The sequence below is a fragment of the Papio anubis genome, chromosome 17 (assembly GCF_008728515.1).
Source record: "Papio anubis isolate 15944 chromosome 17, Panubis1.0, whole genome shotgun sequence".
NCBI lineage: Eukaryota > Metazoa > Chordata > Mammalia > Primates > Cercopithecidae > Papio > Papio anubis.
Genome location: NC_044992.1, coordinates 66,494,912 through 66,518,335, shown reverse-complemented (window position 1 = coordinate 66,518,335; position 23,424 = coordinate 66,494,912). Strand labels below are relative to the sequence as shown.

At 51.9% G+C, this 23,424-nt stretch overlaps 2 protein-coding genes across 24 annotated transcripts in view; one reads left to right on the top strand and one right to left on the bottom strand.

The window, feature by feature from the left end:
- Window positions 1-16,917, bottom strand: part of TMEM104 (transmembrane protein 104) — a 63,644-nt gene extending 46,727 nt beyond the window's left edge. For 2 of the 3 annotated variants that reach the window (XM_021927932.2, XM_009191194.4), the window contains exons 1-6: window positions 16,809-16,917; window positions 16,001-16,112; window positions 7,232-7,353; window positions 4,589-4,670; window positions 3,185-3,281; window positions 2,452-2,532 (exon numbers count right to left, since the gene is read on the bottom strand). In XM_021927932.2, the coding sequence (XP_021783624.1) occupies window positions 2,452-2,532; window positions 3,185-3,281; window positions 4,589-4,670; window positions 7,232-7,353; window positions 16,001-16,045 (427 nt within the window). In that variant the 5' untranslated portion in view covers window positions 16,046-16,112; window positions 16,809-16,917. Of the gene's footprint in view, window positions 1-2,451; window positions 2,533-3,184; window positions 3,282-4,588; window positions 4,671-7,231; window positions 7,354-16,000; window positions 16,150-16,808 lie in introns of all 3 variants that reach the window. The other variant, XM_009191193.4, reaches the window with a different exon arrangement.
- A 77-nt stretch (window positions 16,918-16,994) lies between these two features.
- NAT9 (N-acetyltransferase 9 (putative)) lies at window positions 16,995-22,820 on the top strand. Of its 21 annotated transcripts, none has more exons than XM_021927924.2 (8): window positions 16,995-17,119; window positions 17,530-17,577; window positions 17,676-17,761; window positions 19,683-19,795; window positions 20,315-20,458; window positions 21,088-21,147; window positions 21,309-21,403; window positions 21,505-22,820. In XM_021927924.2, exons 3-8 carry the CDS (start codon window positions 17,685-17,687, stop codon window positions 21,637-21,639), a joined length of 624 nt encoding a protein of 207 aa, XP_021783616.2. In that variant the 5' UTR covers window positions 16,995-17,119; window positions 17,530-17,577; window positions 17,676-17,684; the 3' UTR covers window positions 21,640-22,820. The 21 variants fall into 21 exon arrangements, 19 of the variants coding, with proteins under 19 accessions (XP_021783616.2, XP_017806438.2, XP_021783618.2 ...); XM_021927926.2 differs by having other exon boundaries at window positions 17,033-17,115; XM_021927927.2 differs by having other exon boundaries at window positions 17,037-17,137.
- Window positions 22,821-23,424: the final 604 nt, after the last annotated feature.

Sequence of the window (23,424 nt, the reverse complement as noted above, 5' to 3'; positions counted from 1 at the left end):
AAATGAACTGGGACTCTAAGGGAGCCTCCTATAGAGGAGGCAGCCCCACCAAGGGAGAAGATGACAATCTGGCAGCCTGTGAATCAGGAACGGAGCAGAGCGGAGGTTTTCAGCTGGGGTGATTTTGCCTCCCAGACCCTACTGGGAACATGTGACAATGTCTGAGGACAGTTTTGACTGTCATAAGTAGGAGGTGCTACTTGCAACTAGCAGGCAGAGGCCAGGGATGCTGCTCAGCACCCTACCACGCACAGAACAGGCCCACAGCGAGGCATTCCCCAGCCCAAACATCAACAGGACTGAGCTGGAGAAACTCTGGGGTAGAGAAGGAGACTCCCTCTAAGTGTGAGGCTGGTCTCAGACAAACGTCTTTATTTTCCATTAGATTTGGGCAAATTAAGAGTCTAGTCTGTGGTGGGGGGAAAAAAGGCAAAACTGCTGGTTCCCAGAATTCTTACAGAAATCAGGGCAGATTGCAGAACCCGAAAATGAGAAAGGAGGTTTAAAAGGCATGCGTCTTCCTTCCAATGTGCACTTTATTTTAAAGCTTGCATTTGGAAGGGGACTTTGCGTGGCTGCCAGGAGGAAACGCTTATGCTTGCTCAGGCTGGTGAGACGGGAGGAATAGAAATGGAACAAAGGAGAAGCACAGATGTGGGCTGAACCTGACCAGTTGGTTTTGCTGAATTCTGAAAACCCTCTGTGAGGTCGGTCCAGCAGGGAGGGTGAACTAGGCCCTAGGGCTGCCTTTGGCTGATAATCACATTGCTTCGCCAATGACAAACTAAATGCTTAATGTCCTAAAAGCAGTCAAGGAGATTCTAGTTCCTACAGTCCCCCCCGGCTCTAAGTTAAGTGCAGTCACATTTAAGACTAGAAAGAGGCCGGGCGCAGTGGCTCAAGCCTGTAATCCCAGCACTTTGGGAGGCCCGAGGCCAGGCGGATCATGAGATCCAGGAGATCCCGAGAGACCATCCTGGCTAACAGGGTGAAACCCGTCTCTACTAAAATACAAAAACTTAGCCAGGCGTGTGGTGAGCCTGAATCCCAGCTACTCAGGAGGCTGAGGCAGGAGGAGTAAAGTGAACCGGGGCCGGGCTTGCAGTGAGCTGAGATCCGACCACTGCACTCCCTGGGTGACAGAGGCGAGACTCCATCTCAAAAAAAAAAAAAAAAAAAAAAAAAAGAAAAAAAAAAGACTAGAAAGGAATGGTAGAGACTGGCCTCAACAAATGGGGCTTTGACAAAGGGGCAGAAAATCTTCCAAGACAGTTGCAAGGGGAAGGATGAACTGAGAATGTGACTCTCAATGAAATGGAAATAAACAGGTCTCGGCATTGAAAACTAAACTCTTTTTTCTTTTCTTTTTTTTTTTTTTGAGACAAGGTCTTCTGTGCAGCCCAGGCTGGAGTGCAGTAATTAATGATCTTTCGGCTCACTGCCTCCCGGGGTTCTATATTACTTGCCTCAGCCTCGGCGTGAGGACCACGGAATGCACCACCAGCCAGCTAACTCATATTTTCACTTGAGATGGGGTTTCACCATGATGGCTTCAGGCCAGTCTCAACTCAGAATGCTCAAGTCCGCCAGCCTCTAAAGTGCTGGGATAAACATAAACCCGTGCCCGACCACTAAACACAGAAATAGCTCATATTCCAAAAGGGCTCCAGATTTGCCATGAGACATAAGATGTCGCTGGAACACCTAACAACTCAACCCCAGAGTTGGGTGGCTCCCTTATGGTTGTAGCCAGATCCCAGGAAGGAGCAGATTCAGCAGCACACTTTAGGGCTCCGGTCTCACTTGGCAAGCCTGGGTGTGGGCTCCTGGCGCCCTCTGCCGGCCACTGGGAAACCAGACCCAGGCGTGCGTGTAGCAGATCCCATCGCTGTCAGGTGTTATTCCAGACAGAATCGGCCAGAAGAGGGCAAGGTCAGAGGCGATCAAGCAGGAGGTGCAAAACCATCAGTGGCCTCCATCAGCTTCCTTCGCAGGAAAAGGAAAAAGCTTCTTTTGTAGCTGCCTGGGGCTCCTGACCTCCGCTGGAGCATGCCTGGGGCTCCTGACCTCCGCTGGAGCAGCTGCCTGGGGCTCCTGACCTCCGCTGGAGTAGCTGCCTGGGGCTCCTGACCTCCGCTGGAGCAGCTGCCTGGGGCTCCTGACCTCCGCTGGAGTAGCTGCCTGGGGCTCCTGACCTCCGCTGGAGTAGCTTCCTTGGGTTCTTGACTTCCACTAAAGAAGCTGCCTCTTTGTTTTTAATGCCCACAGAGAGGGAGGAACCGACGAAAACAGGTCAGCAAGGTGGCTTCCAGGTGCTGAGGGAGCAGCTCTACCACCTGCTCTGCCCCATGGTCTGGCTGTCAGGGTGGAGCCCTCATTACAAGGGCGCAGGTCTGCAGGGAAGCACCAGCTCCCCATTTCCCCACACCCCACCCCCAAAAGAACTTCTACCTTTATTGAAGAACATGGAGGCCATTTGTCCCATTTCCACCCGGTCTGTGATTTCAAATGGGTTGGGAGATCCACGTTTCTCTGTGGAGCCAAAAGAACAACAAAGAGGAAGTGGTTCTTCACGGGGAGAGCTTCAGAGGGTGGTGTGGACCTCACTGAATTATCTAAACCATGAAATCCCCAAGTGTCCAAACTCGAGAAAACTTTTCCTAATGTTTCCTGCTTGACATGGTTTAACACAGTCTTTTTTTTTTTTTAAAGGGAATTCAGAGATGCTCCTGCTGGGGTGAAAGGGAGAGCAGGCATCAGAGCCCAACCTAGCCGACCAGGAAGGAGACAGCAAGGCAGGGGCGTATATGAACATGAGGGCACAGGGCAGGAGGAAGAAGAGACGCCACAGAACGACATTTACTCAAGCTTCCAGGGTGCACCAGGCAAGGAACCAAGAATTTAATCATCTCAGGAACAGGAAGGGGGGTGGGGGGAAACTGAGGTGCAGAGGTCAAGGAACTCATCAAGCAGCAAATCTGAGTAGTGGCTAAGCCAGCAGGGGCCAGGCCTGTGCCCAGGACTGAAACCCTGTGATCTTTTGAGTCTACCACAGGGCCTGCATCAGAAACCAGGGACAGGAAATGCCAGAGTCTGCGGGGAGACTCCCCAGGGCCTCTCCACGAAGAAAGGGAACCCTGTGGTCCAGAGGGAAGTGCAGGCCCGTGAGGACCCCAAGACTTACGCACAGACAGGATGGGCCGCTTCTCTGCCCGCTCGTAGTTGTCCCGGATGAGAACATCGCTGTCTGAGGCTGTGGAGGAGTCGTCATCTTCCTCCTCCTAGGAGGCGGTAGGATGGATGAGGAGGAGGGAGAAAAACAAAGGAAAACAAAAAAGCACATCAAAAAAATACAAAATGTTAGCCAGGTGTGGTGTCATGTGCCTGTAGTCCCAGCTACCTGGGAGGCTGAGATGGGAGGATCACCTGAGCCTATGAGATCGAGGCTGCAGTGAGCCATGATTGCAACACTGCACTCCAGGCTGGGTGACAGAGTGAACACCCTGTCTCAAAAAAAAAAAAAAAAAAAAGAGAAAAAGAAAAAAAAAGAGCACGGAACTCTACAGAAAATCCCTGGGACAATGGTGAACCTGCTTCATTTGTTCTTATTTTTTTTTTCTTTTGAGATGAAGTTTTGCTCTTGTCACCCAGGCTGGAGTGCAATGGCACGATCTCAACTCACTGCAACCTCTGCCTCCCAGGTTCAAGCAGTTCTCCAGCCTTAGACTCCCGAGTAGCTAGGATTACAAGCACTTGCCACCACGGCCAGCTAATTTTTGTATTTTTAGTAGAGATGGGGTTTCACCGTGTTGGTCAGGCTGGTCTTGAATTCCTGACCTTGGGTGATCCACCTACCTCGGCCTCCCAAAGTGCTGGGATTACAGGCATGAGCCACTGTGCCTGGCCTCTTTTTTTTTTTTTCTTTTTGAGACACTTGCCACTCCATACCGTCTCACTCTGTCGCCCAGGATGGAGTGCAGTGGCGCGATCTCAGCTCACCGCAACCTTCATCTCCCAATTCATGCAATTCTTGTACCTCAGCCTCCTGAGTAGCTGGGATTACAAGCACACATCATCACGCCTGGCTAACTTTTGTATTTTTAGTAGAGCTGAGGTTTCACCATGTTGGCCAGGCTGATCTTGAACTCCTGACTTCAAGTGATCCGTCTGCCTCGGCCTCCCAAAGTGCTGGGATTACAGGTGTGAGCCACCGCACTGGCCCCCGTGTTCTTTCTGCAGGGTATCTGTATCTGATTAGGAAGCTCTCAGCACAGCTATGCTGCCCCATTAGAGGTGGTGGAGACTCACTCGGGAAGAAGAAACAGCACAATTCCTGAGTACAAAGGTTTCAAACAGCTGAGCTGGGTGCGGGTGGGGGTAGGAGGGCCTGAGGCTGAGACGGGAAAGTGGCAGAGGCTCCATCTGTGCTTTAAGCTTTAGGTGGCTATTAAGCTTTAGCTCTGGGACTGGGGTCCGGGAGCAGTGCCATGGACAGAGCCCGCCGTGCACTGAGAGGAAAAGAATGGGCTGCTGAGAGCGCCTGTTGGGTAGCTGGTGGAACAGAGGCATAGCCCAGAGACACACACACCTTGAGGTTCTCCATCCTCTTCCAGCGGAGCTGCGCGTTGGCTGCGGCCATGGCCTCTATCACAAAGGTGGTGGTCACGAAGCTGAGGGGTCCGAGTGCCCAGCGCCAAAGGCAGACAGGAAGTTGGAGGAGACAGACAGAAGGGAGACACCATTGTAAGAACCGACCAGACCCACCAGCCCGGACCATTTTCTTTCCTGAGAGCTGTTCCCTAGAGATGGGCTTTACCTGGTAAAAAGGTGTGCGTGCTTTGATGTTGCTGTCTAAGGTGAGAACGTGTTTCCGGTGCACGAGAGAGAGGGGCGTGAGCTGAGTGATGGGAGGGAAACTACCCAAAGGAGAGAGGGAGCTGGGGGCAGAAGCGATGCTGGGACAAGCTGTGCTGCACACCCAGGAGGGGCTGTGGGGGACAGATGCCAAAGGATGCTCTCAGTGAGGGGAGGCTGCTTCACAAAGGGCCCCCCCAGCTTCTGGAAGGACAGCAGGCAGCTTTCACCTCACCTTGCAAGGACACAGGCGAATGGTCACCTCCCAATTACATACACTAATGGAAGGCGCACAGGCATGGATAATTGGAAATGGGCACTCGGCTCCGGAATCCATCCCTTTTTTCTTTGGCAGTACTTTTTACTTTCCAAATAATCTGGCTAATATTAAAATAAGCTTGCACTTCTACGGACCAATTCGAAAGGGAGATTGGGAGGTGGCCTCAGATGCTTGCCGAGAAGTCAGACTAGATTGGAAAAATCATCTTTTCTTTTCCTCTTAAAGAAACTTGAGAACTAGATGACAGCTGGAATGCATGAATGCTTTTGTTAACGGAGAATACAGAGGTGGGCTGCCTTCCTGCTAATAAAACCTGAGGTATGGATCCATCTCTGCCATGGAACAGCGTGGGACGAACACTCATCTCCTGCTTTCTTGAGGCCAGGACAGCTCTGCCATCAGACTCACCCCTGCCCCTCCCTGAGTATTGACAAGGGATGGGGGGCTGACTGCTCGCCCCGAGGTCAGGTGGCAGGAGGCAGAGGAGTCGCTTGGCCCCACATCAGTTAAACCCATACTCACTCCCACTCTGGGGGAGCAGCCAGCTTTGAAACCCCCATTCCAACTGCCTCAGCATCTCCAAGAAAGGTTTCTCATTATCTTGCCTAAGTGACCATTTTAAGGGCTTTGGATTTACCCTTCTTTTTGGAAGTGAAATTAAAATCAATCTTAATTAAGGCATAAAGAGACTTCTCATGGTTGCGGAAGGCCAACTCATTGATTACGTTCAAACACAAATGAGTTGAGCAAGGAGTGGGGTGTGGCACCCCCTGCCTGGGAGCCCCTAATGAACACTTCCCATTCGATGGCTGCCTGTGCTAAAGGTCCTTTAAAGGGGACAGCAGGGTCATGTAAGGACAAAGACTTCTAGAGCTCTTGGCTGCCAGGGCTCACAGTAGATAATGAACCAATAGTGCCCCAAGATTCACTCTTAAAACTCCCCAAAAGAAATGCATGAAGGAACTGAAAACCGTGGGTGCTTTCCTATCCCATTCAGCTTCTTGTACGTCTTAGTTTGCTCCAACTACTAAGCTCCATCTCATCCTTCCACCAGCACCCACCCCCTCCCCATTCAGATCCTCACTTAGATGCAGCCCTCCCTAACCCTGCTTCACCCGGCATCTTAGTCCCCTTGCCCTGCTATGCCTTCCTCTTTCCACAGCACTCATTGCCTTCCAGCTCACTCTTCAATTTACCCATTTATTATCCTCACTGCTCACTGTCTGTCTCCCCACAAAATAAAGTCAAGTCTGCACAGGCAGAGATTGTTGTTGGTGAGGCTCCCTCAGTACCCCGAAGGGTGCTTGGTGCACAGATCAGGGGTCGCTTCTCTCAGGGGAGGTATTTCCAGGTGCTCCTTCCCATCTCTTTTTTGCAGCTTGTGGATTCCTACCTGGTTGAGGATGGAAGTGCCTAGTCCTAAATCCCTTCCTGGCCTGGGGCACTTGCTGACGACTTCAGACCCGTCCCGTCCCCACGTGTGTGGGAATCCTGAGAAGAGCCTCAGGTGGAACCCACCCTCCCTGAAGCACCGGCTGGTGAGGCCCACACACCTGGCTCAAGGAGTAGGCGTCCCTAAAGACCTGGGGAGGTACACGACAGGCGAGTGCCATGCTTGATCATGCACCCAGGCGTGTGTTTATCACCTAATTTGTGAATTACCTTAAGTAAATTCTAAATTCCAAACTGATTTCCTATATCACCTTAAATGTTTGTTAGATTCTTTTTCTGTGGCTGGGTGGTATTTTCTCAGATGGCAAAACTTGATGGTAATGTTAATAAAGCATACATTTAATAGCAGGGGAGGTAAATCTGCCAGGGAAGAAATAGGCCAGCATCATATGAAACATTCCAAAGCCTAGTGGACGTCCAGGTTTTTATCTGACCAGGGCTGTGTAACCGCTCCACTAACACAAGCCACCAGGAGGCCTCTGTGACTACTGTCTCCTCTCTGACTACCCTGGCAGGGACTCACTGAGCTAGAGACGGGGTAGACAGGTCTTCCCACCCCTCAGTGCCCTCATGTTCGGGCTTCCTGGGCCGACTGCCTCCTGCTCCACTCCTGGCCCCTGTGGGAAAGCCCCCACTGCCTCTCACCTCATGAAGCCCAGGAACACCAGCAGGACGAGGCTGACGAGCCACCCGGCGGTGGCGAAGGCCTTGGGCATGGTGAGTGCACCCGTGCCCACGATGAGGTTAAACATGTACACCAGCCCAACCTGGAACCGACAGAGGCGACATTCAAGCCCAGAACTTAATCAACATCTCCCCTTAACAGTTCCCAAGGAACGACCCTAGTGATGGCACTGCTGTGGAGGCCAGAAGGCCAGACTTTAGACAGGGAAGGAGGCAGGACAGGAGAATTACACCTGGGGTCTAAGGAGCCAGGCCTTGCAACCACAGAGCCTGTTAACCAAACATGAATACGTGGATGACTCAAGCCCTGGGGTTCAGTTTCATCTCTATTCCTACTGTCATCACTGCTGTCCCCTCCTAAAGCTGCATCGCAGATGCTAGCACTCTGCTCAACCAGGCTGTAGGCTTCCTGGGGTTAGAGCACCACAGGCGGGGTACCTGGCACGAAGGTGAGCGCATAATGCTGACCTCGAAGAAACACCCACTTTTCCAAGACCACTGAGCATGTGGGCTCAAGGTCCTTGCCATTGTCTTTTGGGACATGGATATTCATGCTTCCCTTTCTCCACCCCCTCCCCATATCAACTTCAGGTTTTCTCTAATAGATTTGAGATATAATTCACATACCATAAAATCCACCCATTTAAAGTACATACATCAGTGGGTTTTAGTAATATTCACAAGGTTGTGTGACCAGCACCAGCAGCTAATTTCATTTTATCACCCCACAAAAAAACCCATTTCCATTAGCAGCCACTCCCCATTCTTGCCTCCCTGCTTGCCCACCCAACTTCAGGGTGATTTCTCAGGTCACTGACTTCAAGTTTTTAAACCAACCCACAGTTTACAATGATTCCCTTTCTAAGATCTGAACCGTGAACTTCCTGTCTGACCCAAGCCCCTACCCTTCTGTGATGCTCTCCAATCCCCCAGCCTCCTCCCCTGCCAATCCTCCCTCCCAGAAGCCCACCCTTATTTTGGCATCATCTGCTTCCTTTACTGGTGCAATCAGCAGGCTCCACCAAGCACACGCCTCCTTTCCTCGTGTATTTCTCTTAGTATCAACCTTTCTGCAGACCTCAAGTCCAGCTGCCTGCTAGTCACCTACACCTAGACACCCCATTAGTAGCCCCATCCTCCTTCCCTCCCCCCCAGATCACAGTCCTAGTGACTTTATTTCTGGAACTTCTTTGGTGGCTAACTCTGGCTCCTATCCTTATTTACAATTCAAATGAGTCTTTCTGGCCTGGACTGGTGCAGTAGACTCCTAACTGGTCTTCCTGTACTCTGCTAAATTGGGTGACTTACCGTATGCTTTACCACCTGTTTCTGATCATTAAAAAAGACAAACACCCCATCTCTGGGAATGCTCACCCATTTCTCATTTTCTCTTCCTGTTCTTAGAAAGATGCGCTTTTCTTTATTTTAAAAGTTTTCTAAGATAGCCACACGCTGAATTTGTGATCAGAAACACACAAATTGCTGCTCATTCTCCCAGACTCGGTCAATTATGTTTTTTTTTAAAGCATGAAGAGGCCAGGCACGGTGGCTCACGCCTGTAATCCCAGCACTTTGGGAAGCTGAGGCGGGCGGATCACGAGGTCAGGAGATCGAGACCATCCTGGCTAACATGGTGAAACCCTGTCTCTACTGAAAATACAAAAATTAGCCGGGCTGTGGCGTGTGCCTGTAGTCCCAGCTACTCAGGAGGCTGAGGCAGGAGAATTGCTTGAACCTGGGAGGTGGAGGTTGCAGTGAGCCAAGATCGTGCCGCTGCACTCCAGACTGGGCGACGACAGAGTGAGATTCCATCTCAAAAAAAAAAAAAAAAAAAAGCATGAAGAAATAGAGATGGCCAACTCCCACCTTGGGGCTATTGGCTGGGGGAAGGAGGGGCTGGGCAGTGGTTAGAAAAGACAGGCTTCCCAGCAGGTGCTAACTGGACATTTGAGAGCAGGACATAAGGGAGGCCACCCTGTGGAGAGGAAAGCTCTCTGCCTGCAGTACATGAATACCTGGCACAGGACCAAAGTCCTCTCGTGCCATCTCCCCAGCCCCTCAACTCCTACCCAGCCTTCAGGGCCCATTCCAATGCAACTTTTTTTTTTTTTTGAGAGTGAGTCTCGCTCTGTCGCCCAGGCTGGAGTGCTCACTGCAAGCTCCGCCTCCTGGGTTCACACCATTCTCCTGCCTCAGCCTCCCGAGTAGCTGGGACTACAGGTGCCCGCCACCACGCCCGGCTAATATTTTGTATTTTTAGTAGAGACGGGGTTTCACCGTGTTAGCCAGGATGGTCTCGATCTCCTGACCTCGTGATCCGCCTGCCTCAGCTTCCCAAAGTGCTGGGATTACAGGCGTGAGCCACCGTGCCCGGCCTCTAATGCAACTTCTACCACAAAGTCCTTCCCAGGCTCCCAAAGTTGTCCTGCCTCCCGCCTTTGAATCCTTGTGGCAATAACACTTTTTATGCCCTCTCTTGGATTTCAGATATTGGCATATTTCTCTTTTCCGTGTTACTAAACATGAAGCTCACTGTGACTGTGGGCTGTGTCTCACTTCTTTCTGCATTTCTCAGGGTGCCTGGCACACAGGCTGGAGATGGGAACACCCAGCTGATTGCACTGGACCCTGCTTGGGTTATCTCTGACGTGAGGCTGAGAGTCTTCATCATCCAGTTTTGGACATCACAATCTCAATTTTTATTTTTTGAGACGGAGTCTTGCTCTGTTACCCAGGTTGGAGTGCAGTGGTGTGATCTTGGCTCACTGCAACCTCCGCCTCCCAGATTCAAGCGATTCTCCTGTCTCAGCCTCTGGAGTAGCTGGGATTACAGGCACCCACCACCATGTCTGGCTAAGTTTTGTAATTTTAGTAGAGACAGCGTTTCGCCATGTTGGCTGGGCTGGTCTCTAACACCCGACCTCAGGTGATCCACCCGCCTCGGCTGCCCAAAGTGCTGGGATTACAGGAGTGAGCCACTGCGCCCAGTCCGCGACCTCAGTTTGATCCCACAGACAAATCCCAGAAGGATGAAAACAAGTTTGAATCATCTTCCTACTGCCTTGCTTGGATCACAACATCATCATGATATGATTCCCCTCTGGGAGTCCTGGCTTAGAGTGGTGCTGCTAGAATAATTTTGAGGGCAGAAGCTGGGCGAGACAGGGAACACACAGCCCACTGCTGGTCTTCTGAATGGGAAGTTCTGGCTTTTCACAGTAACTGTGAATGTCTATAACTAACTCATGTTTACTTTTGCTGAGGTTAGTTTCAATCACTGGCACTTTCATGCTCGTGTGTACAAGGGTGGGAATGGGTCATCTAGCTAGTTCAGTTCTGTTCATTTATTCAACAACAAACAAGAGCCTTCTACAGACTGGGCCCTGTGCTTGGAACTGAGGATATGATAATAAACCAGACAGATATGGCCCTTGAACTCATGGGGCTACATTCTAAGGAGGAGACAGACAACAGGAAAACAACTACAGGCCAGGTGCGGTGGCTCACACCTGTGATCCTAGCACTTTGAGGTGGGCATATTGCCTCAGCTGAGGAGTTCGAGACTAGCCTGGGCAACATGGCAAAACTCCATCTCTACTAAAATACAAAAAATTAGCCGGGCATGATGGTGCACGCCTGTAATCCCAGCTACTCGGGAGGCTGAGGCATGAGAATCACTTGAACTCGGGAGGCAGAGGTTGCAGTGAGCTGAGATCATGCCACTGCACTCCAGCCTGGGAAGAAAACAACTACGGTTTCAGCTTGACAGAGGCGTTATGAAGCAAAGAATCAGGGCGCTGTGAGACGACACAGTGGGAAAGCACTGGAAACAGGAAGGGAGCTGGAGGATGAGAAGATGCTGCCCAGGCAACAGACGAGGGAGAGACTTCCCGGTCCAGAGGCCTACAGTGGGAAAGAGGCAGGTAGGCTGCAGGAGCTTTCAGAAGGCCTGTGTGGCTGAAGCACAGTGAGCTGGGCAGGGGTGGGGCTGGAAGAGGCTGCAGTCAGACTGCACAGAGCCCTTTTGGATGGGACAGGGGATTGGATGTTTTGGAGCATTTGGAGCAGGGCACTAACAGAACAGACCCCAGCAGACAACCTAACATCTGCCCTCCCTGCAGCTCTGTGCTCTGCTTATCGCTTCTGTAAGCAGTAATACTTACAAAGAGATAAAAACCTTATTTCTTTATGGAGAATGATTTCCCATAATGGAAGCAAAGAGAAAGCAAAGAGGCATAAGAAAGTGATAGTTCTAGGCTAGGTATGGTGGCTCATGCCTGTGATCCCAGCACTCCTGAGGTGGGAGGATGGCTTGAGTCTAGCAGTTTGAGACCAGCCTAGGAAATGTAGCAAGACTCTGTCTCTACAAAAAATAAGAAATATTAGCCAGGGATGTTGGTAAGCACCTGTAGTCCCAGCTACTTGGAAGACTGAGATGGGAAAATCACCTGAGCCCAGAAGTCAAGGCTGCAGTGAGCTGTAATTGCTCACTGGGTGACAGAGTGAGACCCTGTCTTAAGAAAAAGAAAGTAATGGTTCTTGGGCAAAAGTTTTATAGAGAAACTAAACAGTATAAGAGGCATTTGTAAATTCAGGGAAGCTTAAAGGTCTTGGGATGTAAAAGTCAAAGGTCTCTTGTGGATCAGGGTTTCTCAGCTTGGGCACTGTGGAAATTTGGGGGCCAAGTCTTTTTTCATGATGGGCGCCTGTCCTGTGCATTGTAGGATGTTTAGTGACATCCCTGGCCTTTGTCCACTAGGTGCCAGTAACAACCTCTCTCCAACCATTAGTGTCCTGACAATCAAAAATGCCTCTAGACACTGCCTACTGTCCTCTGAGGGGCAGAATCACCACTAGTTGACAACCACTGCTGTAGAGAGAGGTACAATGAAATAAGCATGCTCCCAAAAGAAACTTACGAACCTTTAAGAACTTTACAAAGAAATAAATGAAGAGAGAAACTACAGTTGAGAGCAGAAATGGGTAACTGCAGTTGTCTTGCTTTGTTGCAATTTTTTCAGTTCCAAAGCAAGCCCTGTGTGTTTAGTGGGCACTCAGGGAATCCTGCAGGGTAATGTAGGACTTCTCTGCTTTCTGAGGACTGCGGCAGTCCTAGTAAGCATTCAATCCTCTTTACCTTCTGTAAAGGTAATCAGTGAGGGCCAATCACAAGGAGCAGACATAGAGGCAGGAAGCAAATCTGGGCTGAGCCACAGGCTGGGTCAGGAGGGGTTGTGGGGAAGGAAGAGAAAGGAGACCTTCTCTTTTGTTGGTCGTGGGACGGTTCTGTGGGCCAGACTCTGGGAAGTAGTGGCAGAAAGCTGAGGAACAGGCTCTACTGCAGTCTCGATAATGAAGACCAATGCATGCGTCCTAAACTGAGTTACCTCCAATTCTCACCTCTTCCTCTGTGGCTGCACTGGAGGCACAGGCACTGCTCCTTGGGACTGCTGGCCTGCTCTCCTATGCTCTAGAGAGCTCAGTGCAGCATCCCACATGCCTCACCTCCACCCAGTAGCCTCACTCATGACCTGCATGGGGCAGACGTCACCAGTATCTTTCAACAGCTTCCCTTCTGACAGTTGTCAAAGGAAACAGAAGGCAGCAAAGATGCGGAAGCAATGACTAGGATTTCAGGGTGTGAAACAAGCACTCTCTCCTTCGAAAGCAACCACAACAATCTTGAGCAGGAACCAGCAGGCAGAGGCACCCTCAGTGGCTGACCCTTCTGTCGGGCGTGACCTACGGCATCCTGTATTTTGATCACACGACAACCACTTCAGTTCTGTGTCACTCCTGGTCCTCATAAATGGAGAAACAGACATGCCTGTCCTGAGATCCCTTACGGGGACACGTACCTGTCTGAACCATGTTCCTGTGTTCAGCACTATCCTTGAGAGAGTGGGACATCTGAGCCACCTAGGTGGCTCATCTACTTGTTACAAATATTTTAGGCAGAATAATTCAAGCTAAAGCGAACATCCTTGGAACTCCTGAAGGGGAAAAGAACTCAAAATGAATGGGCAATAAAGAACTAAGGAGAGGCTTTGTCTTGTAAATGACCATGCGCTGAAGCACATGTATGAATTACATGCCCCGTTTCTTGGTTTTCCAACGCAGCCAGAGCAGAGTTCTGTTCACATTGTCTTGAGCTGGGGCCTGCTGGGGTAGTCAGAGCAGCATCAGCAGCAAGTTAGTTCCACACCTTATCTGAGCTCAGTGACAACAAACTCTTCTGGTCTTACAGAGGACCAAGAATTGTTCCAGGATGGGGGAGTGAAGGAACCCTCAGGAAGCAGGCATCTTCTCCCCTCAGAACACTGACCACTATACCTCCTGTTTGATGCCACATCATCCCCACCCCACCCCACCTCCTCCCTACATCTCTCTTCACCAGCAGGATAAAAGAACACAAGCACTTGTTTATGGCCAATGCCCAGAGCTGGCCCTCTGGGCAACAAACACCCTGAATGAAATAAAACACATAGGAGATGGAGAACAAAAAAGGGCAGAGGGCACTGAAGCTTGCGGGCCTAACTTCCTGATTTCCTGTGGGCACGTGACCTGTGAAAGGACCCCTTAAACAACTGGACACACAAGAAATGGGGACATATCAAAGTGTTTTCCTTACAAAACTTAGTTACAGGGATGACTCATTTCCTTATCTTTAAGTTTACAGATGTTGTAAGAAAAAGCAGGAACCGTGGTGACTTTTATATTAATAGACAGCATGGAGAGTTCATCGCTGACAGCAGGAGGCTGAGAGCTTTACATAATTCCACAAATGAGAGGGACACTATTCATTCCATTCCAGGGTTCATGAAAGACTTCCCCTGAGAGGCCGGGTGCAGTGGCGCACAGCTGTAATCCTAGCACTTTGGGAGGACGAGGCAGGTGGATCACCTGAGGTCAGGAATTCAAGATCAGCATGACCAACATGGTGAAACCCTGTCTCTACTAAATACAAAAAGTTAGCCAGGCATGGTGCTGCAAGCCTGTAGTCCCAGCTACTTGAGAGGCTGGGGCAGGAGAATCGCTTGAACCCAGGAGGCGGAGGCAGTGAGCTGACATTGCGCCATTGCACTCTAGCCTGGGCAACCAGAGTGAAACTCTGTCTTAAAGAAAAAAAAAGGCCGGGCGTGGTGGCTCAAGCCTGTAATCCCAGCACTTTGGCAGGCCGAAATGGGTGGATCACGAGGTCAGGAGATCGAGACCATCCTGGCTAACACGGTGAAACCCCGTCTCTACTAAAAATACAAAAAAACTAGCCGGGTGAGGTGGTGGGTGCCTGTAGTCCCAGCTACTCGGGAGGCTGAGGCAGGAGAATGGCGTGAACCCGGGAGGCGTAGCTTGCAGTAGGCCGAGATCGCGCCACTGCACTCCAGCCTGGGCGACAGCGAGACTCTGTCTCAAAAACAAACAAACAAAAAAAAAAAAAAAAAAACACTTCCCCCGAGAAATTACAGAGGTGAAGGGTGAAGAAGGTTCCTTTACTGCCACACATGAATGGCACAGGCCCAATAGGAAGACTCTGGAATCAGGAAGGCTTTCTTCCAGCTGTGAAGGAAGTCTCTCTAAGACACTTCCTTGTGGAGACACTTCCTTGTCCATCACACCACAATGCTAGTCTGTGAAGCTAGCAGAAAAAGACCAGGGATCCCCAGGCTAGGAAGCTATGTACGAGGCAGGGCAGCTGTTGAAGGCAGGTCAAGTTCTAGAAAGAAGACTCTTGCTACTTAGGGCAGTGTTGCTTTTACCTGGGATAGTTGGTAACAACCTGAGTCAACCATCTGATTATTCCAACCCTCTGGCTACTTATCCAGACAAGATGGCCCTGTGATGTAACAACTATGACCAATTATACGTTACATAGAGAAGATAAATTGAGTATGTGTTGGGGGCAGCGAGAGGTAACACAGACCTAAGACAGTGAAATCAATCACGCTAGCTGTTCTAATTGCAGAGTCCACCAAACTGTAATTAGAAGTCTTTGTATGCTTTCGCTGCTTCTTACGCCATCCAAGACTATAAAAGTTGTGCAATTTAAAATTCAGTAAAGATCAAAGTGATTTCCAACTACTGAGATGAGCAAAACCCAGAGTCAACAGCTGTCAATCACTGTTCATCTGAAGGGCAGCACTGCAGGCAAGTGGTACCCTGGAGATGAACATTATTTATTTATTTTTGAGACGGAGTTTCGCTCCTTTTGCCCAGGCTGGAGTGCAATGGCTCGATCTCAGCTCACTGCAACCTCCGCCTCCGGAGTTCACGTGATTCTCCTGCCTCAGCCTCCCGAGTAGCTGGGATTACAGGCACATGCCACTATGCCTGGCTAATTTTGTATTTTTAGTAGAGACAGGGTTTTACCATGTTGGCCAGGCTGGTCTTGAACTCCAGACCTCGGGACATCTGCCCACCTGGGCCTCAAAAATTGCTGGGATTACAGGTGTGAGCCACCGCGCCTCGCCCAGGATTAACATTACAAACAGCACGGCGATTTTGTTTGGTTTGACCACTCTGACAAACACCTTAAAAAGAGAATAAATCTGACTTACATTCTGAGCCACCAGAGTAGCCATGTAGCCGCTGCCCCATGGAACTCCCCCATCCTGCTTCCACCACTGTTTGCTCAAGCAGCAGCACTCACTAGTCCCATCCCCAGGAAGCAGTGTGCTTTTCTAGAAGCCAGGAACACTTCAGTGAGCAAAAGGTTCTATATGTCACACTTACGTAGGAAGAATAGAGTTCCCCGGTCTCTGTAATTTCACCCGCCATTTCCAAAAGTGAGGAAGGGCTGGCAGCCGAGGTTCCTTAGGTGCAGGGGCAGCGGCTGCTGCCGCTCCTTAAAACAAAAGAGCGGAGTTCACCTGTCGGATGGACTGAGATAGGGGTGGGAGGAGGCTTGTAGACTTCCCCCACCACCTCTGGTTCTTTTATCACAGACACTTAGGGCCTCAGTATCTGTCACAAGACTCAACCCCGAGGGAGGGGTCACCCCGGATGACAGAAATCTGGACGATTTCTTCTAACTTTTCCCTTGCTGTGCATGGCACTGCTCTGTGCCCAGCACGGATGTTTTCAATGCTGCTCGGAGTGCAAGTGATTGAAGGGGCCTCTAAAGCCACTAAGTCTCACTCACCACAAGAGCCCCCTTTCCACGCTCTGGGGTGGTTATCCCCATTTAATTCCAGGAACCAGGAGCTCAGTACCACACAGGGGAGCCCAAGGAACTGTCTGCCGCCTCTGCCTAGGGCAGGGAGCTGGGGGCTTTCCTACATTACCCCTCCAACCCCACTCAAGGCCCTAAGGCCTTCTTTTCTTAACGGGGCCTCCACTCCCTGGCCCAACCTACTCTCTTAGGGTTCCCCACCCTCAAAGCTCCCTCTTTTCTCAAGAGCCCCACTCCCAGCCTCTCCCTCTCTCTGCCTCCTGGAGGAGTCCCGAGTCTGATGCAGCCCCGCCCCGCCCCAACCTATCCCATCCCGTCCAGTCCTCTCTCGCCCGTCCCGACCCGACCCGACCCGACCCGACACGACACCTGCAGCACAGCCAGCTCCGAAGTCACCACCTCCCGCCGGTAGGCTGCTGCCGGCGCCAGCTGTCCCGCACCAGCGTCCGCGGCGCGCATGCGCCCGCCCCGCAGCCCACCTTCCTCGGGCGCGCTGATTGGGCGCCTCGCGGGGGCGGGACCGGGATTGGGGCAAGGCGGCTGCCGTCAGCATGGCGGAAGTGGGCGGGGCGCGCTGTCACGCGCATGCGGGAGGGGCGGCAGCCGGTCGGGCCTGGGACAGTGGCTGGTTGGAGGAGGTGGATCACCCCTTCTGCAGTGGACGACTTCGTCGGTGGTGGGTGGGTGTGAGCTTGGCAGTACCCGGGTCCGCGTGGTTGGAGGGTCGAGGAGAGTGGTCTAGAACGCCACTTAAAGGGGAGGGCCTGAGACTAAGCCCGCCTTACCCTGAAGTGGTCGGGGGCGGGGAGGAGGGAGTGGGCAGAGCCCCGTGGGGTGGTCGCCACGGTGAGGTTGGAAGCAGGTTTAAGGCAGGGCTGAAAGTTGACTCTGGGTTGGAATCCCTGGACTGGGGCAAGTAATGGGAGCTCTGGAGATAAGGCTTGGTACTTGGTGCTTGGGTTTGAGGAATCGAAGTTCTGGGGAGTGGACGGAAGGAACCGGCAGAAACGGAGCCCAGGCTTGGCCCCCTGGGGTGGGAGTCAAAGATTGTTTAATTATCCTTAACCAGCCCGGTTCTCTTTCTTGCAAGAATTTTTGGAGTCTGTATTCTCTGGAGTGTCTGGAAGGAAAGAATGATGTAAGTCAACTTAGCCCCAGCAGGAACGCCGGAGCGCCCACCCAAAGTTAGAGGAAATTCAGGGTCCTGAAGTCTTTGCTCTCCCTATCTGCATGCAGGCTGCTACCATGAGGTTGAATCAGAACACCATGCTGCTGGGGAAGAAGGTGGTACTTGTACCCTACACCTCGGAGCATGTGCCCAGGTATCTTCCTGCTTGACATAGGGCGCGTAGCAGCATCCAGAGCTATGTGAGGTACAGCCCCAGTCTCAGGGCTGTTTCCCCTAAGAAGAAACATTGGTTGTGAGAAATAACTACATATGGGGGGGGAAAAAAAAGGCTGGGTGCCGTGGCTGACGCCTGTAATCCCAGGACTTTGGGAGGCTGTGGCAGGAGGATCACTTGAGCCCAGGAGTTCGAGACCAGCTTGGGTAACATAGCGAGACCTCGTCTCTACAAAAAATATAAAAATTAGTCAGGCATGGTTGTTCACAGCTGTAGTCCCAGCTACTAGGGAGGCTGAGGTGGGAGGATTGCCTGAGCCCAGGAGCTGAAGACTGCGGTGAGCTGTGATTGCACCACAGTACTCCAGCCTGAGTGACAGAGCAAGAACCTGTCTCAAAAAAAAAAAAAAAAGGCCGGGTGTCTCACTCTTGTAATCTCAGCACTTTGGGAGGCTGAGGCAGTTGGATCACGAGGTCAGGAGTTCGAGATCAGCCTGGCCAACATGATGAAACCCTGTCTTTAAGAAAACTCAAAAAAATTAGCTGGGCTTGGTAGCAGGCACCTGTAATCCCAGCTGCTTGGGAGGGTGAGGCAGGAGAATTGCTTGTACCAGGGAGGGGGAGGTTGCGGTGAGCTGAGATCACACCACTGCACTCCAGCCTAGATAACAGAGCAAGACTCTGTCTCAAAAAAAAAAAAAAAAGAAAGAAAAGAAAAAAGGCTGGGCGCAGTGGCTCAGGCCTGTAATCCCAGCACGAGAGGCTGAGGTGGGCAGATCACAAGGTCAGGAGATCGAGACCATCCTGGCTAATACGGTGAAACCACGTCTCTACTAAAAATATAAAAAAATTAGCTGGGCATGGTGGCGGGCACCTGTAGTCCCTAATACTTGGGAGGCTGAGGCAGGAGAATGGCGTGAACCCAGGAGGCGGAGCTTGCAGTGAGCCAAGATCGCGCCACTGCACTCCAGCCTGGGTGATGGAGACTCCATCTCAGGGAAAAAAAAAAAAAGAGACCAGCCTGACCAACATGGAGAAACCCCGTCTCTACTAAAAATACAAAAACGTTAGCTGGGTGTGGTGGCACATGCCTGTGATCCCAGCCTGGGCAACAAGAGTGAAACTCCGTCTCACAAAAAAAAAAAAAATTAAAAAAGAAAAAAAAAATAGCAGAAGCTAGGGACTGTGACTTCCTTGGAAGGAGCTGCCCATCCTCTTCCCTTTCTTTCTCTCAGCTTTCTTTTTGGCCTTTCAGCAAGGAATTGCTTTATGTAAACTAAAATGTGTAAGAAAAAGAAATTGTCTTTTCGCCTAATCATAAATTAGTGATGTTTCCCTGGTGCCAGGGATTATGTTCCGTTCTTGGAGACTTAACGTTAGCTTGTCCTTAAACTCTGAGCTGATGAGTTGTGATATCTACCATTTGAAAGGCCAGGACCGAGTCCTGATGGGATTCCTCTGGGGGCAGTTGGCACATGGCTGGTAGATTGGGGTAGGGGTGCTGTAGCTGGGTATTCTCTACTTGTAGTGTTCGGTTTGAGGGTTCCTGGTGCCCTAACTTTGTGGGGATCTGTCCAGCCGCCTTTGTTGAGGTCAGCTTGCCATATACTTCCCCTTCTGGAATGTGAAGAATGTTTGGTTTCAGACTGCTCCTCCGCACTGATCCCAGACAGGATAGGAAGTTGGACAGATAGAACTGACTCCTCCTGCTGTTCTCGTGTAAGACTAGCTTGCTTCTGGGTCTTGTGCCCGTGGCCCCTGCCTTAGGAGCAGTCATAACCGTTTGGGTCTTCTTTGAGCCCTATGTTAGCCCTGTGGGGTTCTGGACCCTCACATTATAAGGTGTCAGACATATGCCTCTGAATGAGTCCTCTATGTCTAAGGTCACCCCTCTGTCCCAGCAGGTATCATGAGTGGATGAAATCAGAGGAGCTGCAGCGTTTGACAGCCTCAGAGCCGCTGACCCTGGAGCAGGAGTATGCCATGCAGCGCAGCTGGCGGGAAGATGCAGACAGTGAGGAGTGCCCCCCACTCTCCCTAGCCCTGGTACTAGGAGGGCTGATCCACAGTCAGTCTCCAGGTTCCCTCCCTTTCCCAGTCCCGGCTACAGAAGTTTTGTGAAAAGCCTGAAAGGTGCTAGAACTCCTGTATTCTCATGCCCCTGAAGCCAGTCCCTGTGGCTGACCCTTCTGTCCTCTTCCCCACGCACTGCGTTGGGCTTGGAAGGATTTAGAGAAAGTAGGGCTGTAAATTTCCGCCCTGCCCCTCACATCCCTCACCACAGCCTAGTGTGGTGACCGTGCTCCTCTGTCTTCCCTGCTGTCTTAGAATTTGGTTGCTGGTTGGAGAGGCTTTTTCTGTAGGAGGCAGATTTGGACTTTTGTAATGAGCTGAAGGAAGCTCTGGGACCCCCTCTTCTCCTGGCAGACTCAGAGATGCTGGTGTTCTGCAGTGCTCTGGTTTGGGTAGGAATACCATCCTCTCTTCTCTCCTCTGGGAAGTGTGTGTGACAGCCCTGTCACCTCCTCCTCAGAGTGTACCTTCATTGTGCTGGATGCCGAGAAGTGGCAGGCCCAGCCAGGCGCCACCGAAGAGAGTTGCATGGTGGGAGATGTGAACCTCTTCCTCACAGATCTAGAAGACCCCACCTTGGGGGAGATCGAGGTCATGATTGCAGGTTTGTTTCACCTAGCCCTGCCTTCCCCCAACTCTTGGCTGTCAGATATGCTGACCCTGAGCCTGCAGAGGCCGCATAGGGTGGGCACTCACAGGGCTCACTGGGAGGCTCCATGTTGGTGAGCCCAGGGCCTGGCTGGGCAGCCTGCCCACCTAGCCCCCCTCAGCCTGGTGGTACACCCTCAGGCACATCACTTTACTCCTTGTGCTTAGGCGTGAACTTAACCCTTGGTATGGGGTACATTCAAGGATGGTCAGTCCCATACTTGGGGTGGGCTGGGGACCCTCAGAAAATAAATGGTCTTCTCTGGAGCATCTTGTCATATTACAGGGGGAGGCTCTCCTGTTTCTGCTCCTTCTTGGTCCTCAGTTTCCCCCAAGTGGCTACTGACTATCCCCGTGAAGCAGCATACTGACTCCATGAGGTAAAGGAGTCAACTTTAAAGTCAAATTGCTGGGTTGCAAGCTGTGAGGCCTTTCGCACTTCTCTGTGCTTGTTTCCTCGTCTGCAGAATGGTAATGATAGTAGCAACTTCAGAGTTGTTGAGAATTAAATGAGATGGTGTCTGTCAAGTGCCCACACTGGAGCCTGGCACATGGCATCAGTGCCGCTCCTGTTGTTTCTCCTAGAGCCCAGCTGCAGGGGTAAGGGCCTTGGCACTGAGGCCGTTCTCGCGATGCTGTCTTACGGTAAGAAAGTGTGAGCAGACAATGCGGGAAGTGGCCAGGCCCCATGTGAACCTTGTTCAGGTCTGAGGGTTGGGGGCAGGTGAAGGTTCCTCCTCTGCAGCTTGGGACAGGAGGGGTGGGGGTAGGCGCCTCCTTACTTGCCCCTCTCTCATCTCTGCGAGGAGTGACCACACTAGGTCTGACCAAGTTTGAGGCTAAAATTGGGCAAGAAAATGAACCAAGCATCCGGATGTTCCAGAAACTTCACTTTGAGCAGGTAAGGATGTCCTTGGGCAGAGTGGGGCCTAGACCTGGGTGGTGGGCCTGGTGGTGTTAATACTGTAACTTAGCAGGCTTTGTTCTCTCTGGCTCACGTAGGTATCTGCGAGCAGCGTTTTTCAGGAGGTGACCCTCCGACTGACAGTGAGTGAGTCCGAGCATCAGTGGCTTCTGGAGCAGACCAGCCACGTGGAAGAGAAGCCTTACAGAGATGGGTCGGCAGAGCCCTGCTGATGGCTGGGCCTTGTGGGCAGCCACCCTGTGTGAGCAGGGTGTTGGGCCCACGCACTCCAAAGACCAGAGCCCTGCACTGGGAGAGTGCTCCTGGCCCAGCCCCAGGCTGGGAATCACCTTTCGGGGCCCTTCAGACTGTGGCGGGGCTTGCTGTGGCCTCCCTCCAGCTGGCGGTGTGGCTGAGCAGACTCCAGGGCCAGGGCCAGGGCCAGTTCCCTTCTCCCCTCCTGGCCAAAGCCAGACCCAGACTCTAGGAAACTGGCATGGAGGGCAGGAATCCATGGGAGATGTTGGGATGAAGGTGGGAGCTGGAGGTGCAGGGGTACCTGGAGCATGGATGGGAGTGGAGAGACCTTTCTCCTTGGAGGCCAGAGGTGCTGCCCTGGCTGGGAGTGAAGCTCCAGGCATGGCCAGCTTTCCTAGTTTTCCCATTTAGTCTGTATCAAGAGCTACCAGGAGGCCCAGCCTCCATGTCTACTCAAGGGCAGCTTGGTCCTCTTGTCCTGCAGAAGCAGGCTGCTGTGACCCTGGGAGCTTGACCCGGGAACAACAGGTGGTCCAGAGAGAGTGTGGCCTGGCCCCTCAACCTAGCGTCCCTCCTCCTCTCTCCTGGAGCCAGGCTTGAGTTTAAAGGCATTAGTGTTGGATACAGCTCCTTGTGGCCGGAGAACACCCCTCTGTTGATGAAGCTCAGGGTGCACTGAGGAAGCAGAGGCCCCTCGGGGTGCCCTCCTGAAGACAGCGTCAGGCCATCAGCTATGTCCCTCTGGTGCTCTCACATCTGCTCTTCACCCTGCACCTCTAGGAGCAGCTGCACCTGACTGGCCACGTGGGGGCAGTAGAGGCACAAGCTCAGGGTGGCCGGGCTACCTGGCACCCACGGCTTACAAAGTAGAGCTGGCCCAGTCTCCCTCCACCTGAGGGGGGCACTCTGACTCCTAACAGTCTTCCATGCCCTGCCATCATCTGGGGTGGCTGTCAAGAAAGGCCAGGCATGCTTTCAAAACACAACCACAGGAGGCTTGCAGGGTATTTTCCAGGCAGGGAAACAGTCTTAGATAAGTAAGGTGACTTGCCTAAGGCCTCCGAGCCCCCTTGATCCTGGAGTCTCACACCAGACTGCATGTGAAAAACTGAAACTGAAAACATGCCTCAGTATAAAACGAACATCATAAAATGAACGTGTTGTTTGTCGTGGCTCCCTTCGTTCCACGTGTACCTCAGCAATGGGAGTTCCCTCGAGGCCACCCATTCCTTCCACCAGTCTTCAGGTTAATGAAGAGTCAAAGGTCCCCCAGGGCTTCCCCATCTGGCAGATGAGGTAGGGAGGGGCCCCTCCACAACCCCTGTCAGGGGGAATCTGTCAGGGGCCAAAGGGTAGAAGCAAGGGAATCTGTCAGGGGTCAAAGGGTAGAAGCAAGGGTGGGGTGGGGACAGGTCAGCTGAACAGGGCGCTGTTGTGATAAGGGTTTTGGATGGTTCCTCTAACAAGGAACAGATGGCCAGATAGTGACTGGTCTGCGGACACGGCCCACTCCCTGATTCCAGATCTTCGTGCTTTACTCATTCCCCTCTGCCCGGAGCCTGTCTTCTGAGAGGTGTCCTTTGGGTTGGGTGGAGACTAGCCTGGGGGCACCTTCCTTCTGAGCACCTGCCTGGAACTTCTCCGCCCTGCAGCCTAGCTCTTGCAGGCCACCTTTCCAGACCTCCACATCAGGCTTCAGGTGCCAAAGGTATCAGGGACCTGGGTCTTTTGTTGGGGATAGGGCATTTCGCCCTTGAAAA